The 12063-nt window shown below is 39.3% G+C and overlaps 1 protein-coding gene across 12 annotated transcripts in view; it reads right to left on the reverse strand.

The window, feature by feature from the left end:
- The window catches only part of Hmbox1 (homeobox containing 1), a 135488-nt gene that overhangs the window by 42960 nt on the left and 80465 nt on the right, over positions 1-12063 (reverse strand). For all 12 annotated transcript variants that reach the window (XM_041672731.1, XM_041672715.1, XM_041672781.1 and 9 more), the window contains exon 5: positions 11934-12044. In XM_041672731.1, the coding sequence (XP_041528665.1) occupies positions 11934-12044 (111 nt within the window). The remainder of the gene's footprint in view (positions 1-11933; positions 12045-12063) is intronic.

A 12063-nucleotide genomic window follows, 5' to 3' on the forward strand; every position in this document is an offset into this window, starting at 1 on the left:
TTTTGTACACTACGCCACAATATACATCATATGGATCTGGATCATTCTATACCCAGCTGACAGAAATAAATACCCAGACATTCAGTCCCAACAAAGGCATGTTGGTAGTCAGCCCCAAGGGCTCATGAGTCCTTCCTTGCCTCCTGGCAGTTGTGCCTTTGTGGGGTGCTTCCCCATTCTGTACTCATGTGTGAGAAACAGTAGTGGCAGTGAGAGCATGTCTCGTCCAGACTGAGACACTAGGGCATCTTTCTTTGCTTTCTTTCTCAGATCACTTCCTCAAGGGAGAAGTTGCTAGGTGAGAATGGATGATGGGGCTCTTGAGGAATTGCTATCTCTGGCCATGAGGCAATAAGGAACAGGGACAGCCAACATCCATGTGAGTGGCCTTGCAAGTGGACCATCTAGTTCCAGTGACTGCAGCCCTGGCTGACGGCTTGACTAAAAGCTCATGAGGATGCTGCTCCTGGATTCCTGGTCTATAGAAATAGAAAATAAATCTTTGTTGTGCTAAGCCAAAAAAAAAAAATGTAGCATGGTTTGTATCACAGCAGATAATTAATACAAGTCATCACAACCATGTCCAGCTGTTATTTCATCATATCCTCCAACACTAAGCATATTACATATTAAAATGTACCAATCTGGGGCTGGAGAGATGGCTCAGTGGTTAAGAGCATTGCCTGCTCTTCCAAAGGTCCTGAGTTCAATTCCCAGCAACCACATGGTGGCTCACAACCATCTGTAAAGAGGTCTGGCGCTCTCTTCTGGCCTTCAGGCATACAGACAGAATATTGTATAAATAAATAAATAAATAAATAAATAAATATATTTTTTTAAAAAATGTACCAATCTGGCAGAAAAAAATACCTTTAAGATAAAATACCTTACTAAGAGTAAAGATGAGCACCTTCTTGTTTATTGCCTATTATCTAACTTTTGTCAGTTTATGGTCCTTTTGTTATTGAGCTATAGATTTTATTTGAGTGGAGATACAACATCAATTACCAGTTATATAGCTGTAATTATTCATTTGTCATTTGCTGTATCTTTAATTATGGTATATATTTTTATTTTAATTTACATGTAGTTAAGTTTGTAAGCTTTTTCCATGCAGTTAATGAGTGTGATTCTTTTGTATGAAGGCCAGTAGGTTTGAATCTCTTCTATTATTACCAGTAAGCTGAAATCTTTTATACTATAGCCGATGGGTTTGAGAAAAGGGCTTGGGGACACAGCAGGTATGTGCTCTGGCTGCTCTTTAAGAGGACCCAGGTTTGATTTCCAGCAGCTACCTGATGACTCACAACTGTCTGTAACTTCAGTTCCAAGAGAACTAATGGGAAGAGGATTCTGCAGTCTGCAGTCATGACCCAAATGCAGAGGAAGCAAAATGTGGCACGTGGCCAGCACAGACAAGAATAATGGATTAATGTACGATGTAAATTAATAAGAAGAGCCTGAGATACTAGGCCAATTAGTTTAAAATTAATGTAGACCTTGGTGTACTTATTTGGGACTAAACAGCTTGCAGGACTGGGCAGGATAGAAACCTTGGTCAACAGAATGGCATCCATGTGGACAACTGCATCCACATAAAGCCTGAGAAAGCTTGGGAAATAATTCTTGACAGAAAAGAATAGAGTTAAGCATGGCTTATTGACAGCAGCATTTTCTCAGGTGGGCTCTGCTTGCTAGAGACAAGCACTCTCATTTAAGAGAGGCTTCCTCACTCAGCTTTAGTTGTCAAACCTTGCAGCTCTTATAAGAGGTCCTGCCACAAAACACTTAAATGGTGTTGATGAAAAGCTGACCGCATGTTTTTGGTGGTGGCAGGGACCTTGAAACGCTATATAGAGTTCTGGCAATAAGCATGGTTCTGTCCAGCACCTCTGCGATGAGGCTGGAATCTCAGAAAGCTAAGGAATAGGCTGGATCCAGCTGTCAAAGCCACGGATTTAATAATAGCCATATCGCTTAGCAAATTAAAGAATCATGGGGTCAGAAAAAGAGATACAGTAAAGATACTTTCAGACAAAAAAAAAAAACCTCTAAACAGTATACAGTGTGTTTAAAAATTTTACACAGAAAAGAAAAAGAATAAATTCCTTAAAATAAAAAAGAAAGAAAAAAGAGAGTAGTTAGGTGTGGTGGCACTTGGGAGGCAGAGGCAGGCAGATCTCTCTGAGTTCAAAGACAGCCTAGTCTACAGAGTGAGTTCCAGGACAAAGATACACAGAGAAACCCTGTCTCAAAAAGCTAAAAATTAAAAATAAAAATAAAAGAAATACAGTTTAAAATAAAGCCACGTAAAGATGAAAAACATACAGAGAATCTGGATACTATATGTTACTATGCTCTCTTTGAATTGTTTGAATGCTGAGGAAGGAGCAACAGCTGCTGAAAGATATTTGTTTATAAATGCTGCTGAATTAATCCAAGATAGATATTTTGAAAATACCTTGACTTCAAAATTGAAGTCAAAAGGTATGTTACTTTGGAGAAAGGTTTGGCTTTTTTCCACAGGAAATGAGAGGCTGTGGTTTCATTCTGAGCTAAGAAAAATCAGGTCTGATCAAGGAAGACCCTCTCCCCCGCGAGAAATCTCCGATAGAAGCAGATGGCCCACATGTCTGAGTTCTACATCCAGAACAGTTCAAAGACTGCTGACTGAGAATGTCAAGCCTCATAGGATATACCAGTCAGGACTTGATCATAATTCTAAATTTTCTTTAGGTTCCCATAAGATTACCAGTTCCCCCAATCAGCAGGAAGTAGCCTAGAAAACTACACCCACATCCCCAAAAAATGAATTATGGATGTTTGCCTTTTTTAGAATGTTGGTTACAACCTGTTACAAATGGTGGTCAGAAAAAAAGCTAAACAAGGGAGATTCGATTCAGAATTCTTGTTTTGAAAAAAGGGGGGGGGTGTTGTGGGACAATGGTCTTTTATCCTGTCACCTGTATTATTTTTTAATAAAATGCTGATTGGCCAATAGCCAGGCAAAAAAGTATAGGCAGGACGACCAGGCAAGAAGTAGAGGTAGGGCAACAAGAATTCTGTGAAGAGGATTCTGCAGTCTGCAGTCATGACCTAGATGCAGAGGAAGCAAGATGTGACTGCCTGGCCTAATAAGGAACCAAACCACATGGCTAGCACAGACAAGAATAATGGGTTAATGTATGATGTAAGAAAGAGTTAATAAGAAGAGCCTGAGACACTAGGCCAATCAGTTTGAGAGAGAGAGAAAACTAATGACCTCTTCTGGCCTCTGTGGACACCATGCTTATAAACGGTGTATGGACATACATGCAGGCAAAACATTCACTCACTTACATACACAAACAAACAAACAAACAAATATTTAAAGGTTTGTCAAAATAATCTGGGCCTGATTCAAAGTCTCCAATTCTTCCCAAAGCAAGCAAGGATTACAGCACGGCAGTTTAGGATAAGAATCTACCTAATTAAAATTATACCAGTTTTGTTCCAGAAAGAAAATGTCCAAAGCAGCCAAACTACCTAACATTACAACTAGTAAAGATGAAGGCAGAAACTGAATAGATAAGGCCATGGGTTCTCTTACCCTAGGCTTGATCTGGTGAAGGGATGAAGGGATTCAGAGTGGAGAGGACGGGGGGGGGGGGGGGGGGAGAAGAGAACAAATCTGTGAGCTCCAGCATGTGCTGCTAGAACTGTGGCGTATTCTTATAGGTAGGCAACGTGGTGCAGGCATGGAAATTAACAGAGATCAGGATCCTAAGAGGCTGAAGTAGACAGCCAATGATGAGCTCTTGTTGTTGGAATTTACTGTTAATGGTATCAATCATTTAAAAATATTCTCCATTGTCTAAATTTCCTATAAAAAATTTAGATGAAAATAAAGTTTGTCAGAAAAGAAGAAAAAGGAGGGAGGAAAAGAGAGATAAAACCGAGAGGAGAAAATAACATGGTGACTTTGAAAGAAATAAAGACTATTTCTATACAGAAGGCTAAAACTGAGCAATTTTAAACCTGTAAATATTCTTAATTTTAAAATACTACATTGAGGGCTTTTTCCCCCTTGTCCCATTTCTTTTTCAATTCAAAACAGCACAAGAAGCTAGTTACCTGTAACCCAGCCTGGGAACTGTAGCTGGGGAGGTGGGGTGGGGCAGAGCAAGTCAGATAGCAAGTTTACCCATATCTGTGTGCTCAGGATTTGGCTGAGTTTGCCTCAGTGAATACGGTGGAAGAGAGACTGAGGATGATTCTTGACATCTAGCCTCAGTGTAGGGTAAAGGGACAACTGGAGCAGGAAACCAACCAATCACTGAGCATCCTGACTCTGAACTTAGACCCAGTGAAAAAAACACACCCTGGATCTGAGACCTGGGCCAGGGAAAGAAAGATCCTTATCCCTGAATCCAGGACTAAAGACATGTACCCAGACTCTGAAACCAGTGCCAAAGAAACACACTTTGTCCCTAGAATCAGAGCCAGTGAAAAAAATCATGCCCTGGTCCTAAGATTAGAGTCAAAAAGCTAAAAGTGAGAGAAACAGTTTGGCTATGAAATCAGACCCATCTCTGCCCCTGACCAACTAAACTAACCAATCCCTGAGCAGGGAAAAACTAACCAACCCCTCTTCTCCGTGGGAAAACTCCGCCCTAAGAAGCACTATAAGCCACTCTGCCTGTTCAGTTAGGGGCCACCATTTATCCCTCCCTGACAGAGGTGGCCACTCTCCTAGATTCCTCCTTCCCAAATAAATCTCTTTCTCAAGAGTCTTGGGTGATGATCTTCATTCGCCTGCACAGAATAGAAGAACCTGGCTGGGACATTCCTTAGTGGACTGAGATGAAAAACCTTGCTGTAGGGGCTTCTCCTTTAGCAGAGTGTTAGCAAAAGAAGTAACACCTTGGGCCAGAGAAGAAGCAGACAGCTCTGCTAGGACTTCTGTTCCCTTAAGGAAACAGAGCAGAGCTCAGCTGTAGGAGCTCTCCAGGAGAAGAGCAGGCTTGCTATATCCTGTGGAGAGACCATCCCCCACCGCACCCCAGCTTCAGGTAGCCTGGCTTCCCCATAGTCAGGATACCTGTCCTTCAGGACGGAGCTGTCCTATTGCAGCTCTACCCACCCCCAGAGCTGTCCTATTGTGGCTCTACCCACCCCCAGAGCTGTCCTATTGTGGCTCTACCCACCCCCAGAGCTGTCCTATTGCGGCTCTAAGTATAGCCTTGCTTCCCGTTAAGTCAGGATATCTGTAACACATTTCCCCACACTCAGACCCTCAGGTGCACATATACCCACATACATGTGTACCCCTATATACTCCGACATGCATACACAAACACACACACACACACACACACGATAAAAGGAAAAAAACAAGAAAAATGGTACACAAAGCATTCTGGAATAAATACAGATTACTTCTAGAAAGCAAAGTCTATCTACTTTGTTTTGGTTCAGACAGATAGGGAGCAGTGAATTATACAAAAATATGATGAACATTACTGATTTTGACAGAACAATGCGTAGAAACTAGATGTGGGAATAGTCTTAAAACTTCCCTGTAGTGATACGGGAAATCTGGGCTGCAGAAAGGCCCAGGGACTCACTTATGTGTGACTTACTTCTTCATGGTAACAGTTTTTGACACTATATCTTAGTTCACATTAAAACAAAATTTTGATGTGGGAGGTCCTTTTGTACATGTGTTGCTTTTATTGGTTAATGAATAAAGCTGCTTTGGCCTATGGCAGGACAGACTAGCCAGGCTGGAAGGGATAGAGAGAGAGAGAGAGAGAGAGAGAGAGAGAGAAGACAGTCAGGGAGACACCATGTAGCTGCTAAAGGAGGCAGACAACACAGAGATCCCAAGAGGCAAGAGGTAACAAATTACAAGCCTCGAGGTAAAATATAAAATAATAGAAATGGGTTAATTTAAGATATAAGAAGAAGAGTGAGCTAACAGGCCAAACAGTGTTTGAATATAGTTTCTGTGTAATTATTTGGTCTGGGCAGCCAGGAACAAACAAACAGTCTCCGCTTACAAAATGGCACCCAGACGTTGGGCAACATACAGCCACATAAAGCCTAAGAAAGCTTAAGAAAAGGGCTTCTAAGCCTACAAAAAATGAGAGCCAAGCACAGCTTGGGTAGTCGCATTTTTTTCAGATAGGCTCTGTTTGCAAACAGATGTGTGACTCCTTTAAAAATCAGTTTCCTGGTTCACGCTGGCACAAATGGCTCTGGCTCTTTCAGGAGGTCTGACTATGGAACACTTAAGTGGGGTTTGTGAGCAGAGTGTTACAACTAGCTTAATGGCAACATAGACCCACTGTGTCCCTGGAGTGGGGAAGTGAAAATGGCTCACAGAGGAGGTGAACATACCTCTACCATACAGAAAGGCCAAGAGAGGCAGAGCTAGCATCCAAGGCTGGGGCAACCACACTGCTAATCATTTTAAAATGCTCCTTGTCAGATAAAGATTTCAGATACACAATATGACAGATTCAGACATAAAAGACAACTAAACGAGACACAGTGTGTTTAAAAAATGTATGTAGGCTTGGGAGAGAGAAAAAAGAATACACACAGTTATAAAAAGAAGTAAATGGTTTAAAAATAAAACAAAATCTTTAAAGAGACAGTAAAATATAAAAGAATACAGACAAACATACATTAAAGGAGTAAAGAAAAATAAGCCACATAAAGATGGAATATACACAAGGAATATGGATTATGTATATTACTGTGTTTTCTTTGAAATTGTTACTGCAGAGAGACATTTGATTCTGGCAGCCACTGTTAAACCAACATAAAGGTATCTTGACTTCAAAATTTGGGTCTAAGGATATGTTACTTTGGAAAAGATGTTCTGCTTTTGTTTCCACAGAAGATGAGAACCTATGGATTCCTTTCAGACTAATGTGGTTTGATGGAACAAGACCCCCCTGAATGGTCTCTGTGAACCCTAAAAAAATTTTGCCCAAGAAATAGCACAAAGCAGTTTGGAGGCAACAACACATTCCCAAAATGATTGTTTATAAATGTTTATTTTCATTTAAAGGGGGATAAGATATAGAAATGAATACTTTACATTGGTATGGACTTTGGTTTACTGATACAAATTTAAGGTCAATTTTGTTGTATGTGTATTCCTATTCTTGTTTAAGGTAGTATGTTTATAGAGCTCATTCAAAAATATAATATATAATTAAAAATTATAAATTAATAGTCATTTATAATAGTCAAACTTGTAGTCATGTTAGTTAGGCTTTCTAGATATACAGAGATATATTTCAGTTAGATAGATAATCTTCGGCACTTCAAAGACCTACAGAATATAGCATTTAAAATGTTTTAAGAATTTTTCTTGACAGTGATACATGTCTGCTTCTGGCAGCACCAATTACTTCCGAGAGGTTGATGGGCATTGAAGAAACTTGCTATGGAATTTGCCTTAAATGTGACAAGGCTAGCCATTTGGGTAAGAAACTGCTATTGCCTGGACTGAGTGATGGTATGACATATGAACTGGATATGCAGGACCCACAGAAAAGTGACCACTGAGCTTTGCAAAAGATGGGATGGTCCTTCAGGGTTCCTGCTTCATGAAAGAGACTGTCAGACATTTTATAGGACACAGAAGAAAGCAACTGATGGACTATGCCATTACAAGGAAGAACAGATCTTCAAATTTCCTGCTTCATGGAAAAGTCTGCTGGATACTATGGGCCTGTAGGCTGAAGATGGATGTCCCAATGTTCCGGAAGAACTTTGGGTGTCTGTCCAGGCAGCAAGATGTCTCTTTGAATTCTAGAACTTTGGGGGTTGCTTACAATGCACTTCCTGATTAGTTGGGTAATGTATCCTTCTGAGGTCTTTGAAGAGTTGAAGACATATAGTTATTAGATATAAAACTTTACACTCACAAAGATAGGATAGATGCTAGAATATTTTCCTTAATTTGCCAAATGTAAATGGACGAAATACTGTAACTATAATTCTTGCTTGATAATTGTTATTTATATATAATTTTATTATGTTAAAGTTAAAACCTTCCGTTTCAATTAGATAGAAAAGAGGAGATAATGTGGGATGTCCTTCTGTATATGTGTTGTTTTATTGGTTAATGAATAAAGCTGCTTTGGTCTATGGCAGGGCAAAATATAGCCAGGCTGGAAGGGATACAAAGAGTAGGTAGAGTCAGAGAGATGCCATGTAGCTGCTGAAGGAGGCAGACGCCATGGAGCTGCCCAAGAAGTAAGAGGTAACAAACCACAGGCCTTGAGGTAAAATATAAAATAACAAAAATGGGTTAATTTAAGATGTAAGAGCTAGCCAGTAAGAAGCCTGAGCTAATAGGCCAAACAGTGAAATTATTATAGTTTCTGTGTGATTATTCGGGTCTGAGCAGCCAGGAATGAACAAGCAGTTTTCTGCTTACAAAAACCACTTTTATAATCTACTATTAGATTTTAAGGTTTCTGTGAATATTCACCTGTAGATATGATTATCTTGTGTACCAGATTAGAATTGGACGAGACCCTGTTAATCAGCTAGTAGAAGAAGGTCATTAGTACTCCATCAATGAAAAGGAAAATGGGTTCTCCCAAGTCTTTCTCATCTTCTCCCATGTCATACACACATTTCCTGGAGCTCTGGCGTGCTACATGTGCAGAATGGGCGTTTTCTTCTGATCTAACATGGACTTCATGTTATGCACAAGCATCCCATCAGACTGTTTAATGTGAAGTCTGAAGGATCAGTATCTCAAGCCTGCAGGTGTCCCACAAACCCTGCCTGCCATAGCAATGGTTGATTCAGGCAAGAGAAGACTATGGACCTAATTTGAATAAAGGAATTTTTCTCACAGCAAACACACTGAATTTAAACTCCGTTCTTTAAGAAAACAGGCATTTTCTTGTAAATGTTGTTATAAGAAACAATATAAAGTGAATGTGATTAGTTTCCATTAATTTGCTTTATTGAGAAGTCTTAGCAGGCTTTAGAATGTTCTAGGAAATTCTGATTATGGGTCTATTTATCTGATTATTACATTGTATCTATCGATATTGGATTATCAGTCAAAATAACTCTATTTTTTCCTTGCTGAGTTCATGTAAAAAGAACTTTGTAAAAAGAGTCCTTATAAAAAATCCAAATGGAAAGACAAATATCATATGTACTCACAGATAAGTGGCTTTTGTCTAAAAGAAAAGGAAACCAGTCTACAATTCACAATCCCAGAGAACCTAGATAACAATGAGGACCCTAAGAGAGATATGCATGGATCCAATCTACATGGGAAGTAGAAAAAGACAAGATATCCTGAGTAAATTGGGAGCAGGGGGATTATGGGAGAGGGTAGAAGGGGGAGGAAGGAAGGGGAGCAGAGAAAAATGTATAACTCAATTAAATCAACAAAAAAAATTTAAAAAAAGAAAAAAAAAACCCAAATCGATAGGAGGTTGAAAAGAGAACTTCACTGGAGGAATGCAGCCAGAAGAGCAGTTAAGGCCAAGAGTAGGCGAAGAATCTACAAATACAGCTGTTTGTTTGTCAGATAGTTCAGTACCAGAGAAAAGAAAAGTCAGCTTTTCATTTTGTGGTTTGCCTTAATTTTACATTCTTCTCAGAATGCATGTGAGAACATATTGCTAGTTACATTTCTCCTGATGACCTGTCTGCTGGGCCGAGGATAGAGCGTGGTAACAGCAACCATCTGCTAATAAGCCTGCCTATAGCTTATTTTCTCTAAACTGCTTCAGATAAACTGTGGGACCACATCTCAGGAACTGAGCTCTTCTCTTGTTACTGTAATGTAAACAAATTGATTTTCACATCTCTTTTTCCCTCCCTCCTTCCATTACACATTATATGCATTTTCCAAACACAGACTACATGGTCTAAAATTCAGAAAGTCAAAGAAGGGTCAGAGTTCAATGGTAAATGCCTGCCTTGCATGCACAAGGCCCTGGGTTCAATCCCAAGCATTGCAAAATAAACAAAGACCCAGAGGGTATATAAATATGTCTTTCTACTTCTCCCCTTATTACCAGTGCCCCTCTTCAGAACTCATTTTATCAATTCCTAAGTGAGAATTCCCGACAAGTTCCATACCTAACAGACATCTAAACTGCCTGTGTGTGTGCATATTCTTTGAATACATATAATATTGTTTCATATCTTACATTTTTAACCTCTGAATGCTATTTCACTGCATGCAAATATAATTCAAACAAAACACACTAAAAATAACTATACAGTCCTACGATGTTATCCTATAGAGAATTTAACCAGTTCTTAGTCGGATGATTCCAGTGTCTTGCAAAGATGAATGTGAGGTACTCAAAGCAACTATTTAATGGGCAGAGAGAAGAGAACCCATCTTAAATGCAACACTGAATTTAGAGATAACAGCAACTCTAAAGTACCCACAGAAGAAGAAATATCATCCTTTAAACAAAATCAAAGACTACTTTAGCCAGGCAGTGGTGGTGCACACCTTTAATCCCAGCCCTAGGATCTCTGTGAGCTGGAGGTCAGCCTAGTCTACAGAACAAGTTCCAGAACAACCAAGGATACACAGAGAAACCCTGTCTTGAAAAGCACCCCCCCCCCGAAAAGTTTATATCATTAAAAAATAAAAAGTTTAGGCAATTTAAGAAGATAGAGAAGCATCCTAATTTGCTGACCTAAAACTGAAACTGCTTATTAAACGACAAAGAGGGAGAAAACAGGTATTAAGCTATACAAGACACTTTTGTAACAGAGAGATACGATAAAAGACTAAACAATTGTGGAAATATTCATTTTATTAGGTACAATAATAAATAGATTGTAGTTTTTATAGGAAACTACCCTGATTATTAGAACATGACACACAAATAAATCTTAAAAATTATTGGCAAATAGCAAAATGCTCATAATTTTTGTATCCAATAAGGTAACTAAATACCTTGCTGATCTTTTAAAATGTATATCTGAAACACTTCAAAAGAGAAAATGGGGGAGAATAGATTCTAGAAATTCTTTGTATAGATTGAAACTTTCTGTTTTGCTTCATCTTACCAGGGCATTTTGGGTTGAGAATGTAATTGTTGAGAAAAACTAACAAAACTTACCGTATACACACCCTAAAAGTCACTTCCATGCAGTGCTCTGTATCTGCAGCTCAGGGCTAGTACTGCTGAAAGCAACACCTGGCCTGGCGTGCCTGAGGGCTTTATGAAGAGAACTGTAGAAGGCGTCTCAATGGCAACAGTGTACTTGAGATGAGGCTCACCATCATCACCTTTGCAACATGCAGCCCAAGACAGCCACTCCCGTGACATCATATTTTTCTTGATCACTTGTTAAAAGTATCTTGGGATTAAATGTTGCCTATTCTTGGCAACTCCAGACAACAAGACTTTCATGGTCTTTACCCTTAAGATTTCATCCTATTTTCCAGTCTAGTGCTGTTCCTGGGAGTTATGTGAACAGCTTTTCCTTAAAATTCCACAGTGTATTTATTACCCAGGTCACAGGCATTAAAGACACAAAACCATTAGTAATGGTAAAGAATGAACTCAATAATAATATTAAATACACACCAATTAACATAATGTTTTTCCAAAATTTGAAAAACGGTAAATTTTATTTGTGTATCCACAGCTGAAAAGAGAGCCAGCCACTGATACCATGACCATTCTTCCAAACTGTGCACAGAAAATCTCCTAATCGGGAAATCAAGAGGTGGCTGAGAGGAGGAGGTGAAGTGGCCTAGGAAACAGAAACCTAAACACAATGACAACCACGGTTTAGGTTTTATTGCCTACTCACATAAAGAAAGACACTAAAGCATGAAACAGTTTCTCTAGACAAATTAGCACATGGAGTCAATGAAACAATTAGATGCTTTTCATTTAGGCACATAAATAAAAAGAAATACTTACCAGGGTTTGTCTTCTCAAGTTGATACCATCGGTAAAATGCTCTTTTCTTCTGTTCACTCAGGTCTGACCCCTGCTGCAACAGCCAATGAGAGATCCGGCTCTGACTGATACCTACAGGGAAAGAAAACAG

Source organism: Microtus oregoni, unplaced genomic scaffold (assembly GCF_018167655.1).
Source record: "Microtus oregoni isolate MIOR12 unplaced genomic scaffold, Mior012 000001F_ref0000356, whole genome shotgun sequence".
Taxonomy (NCBI): Eukaryota; Metazoa; Chordata; class Mammalia; order Rodentia; family Cricetidae; genus Microtus; species Microtus oregoni.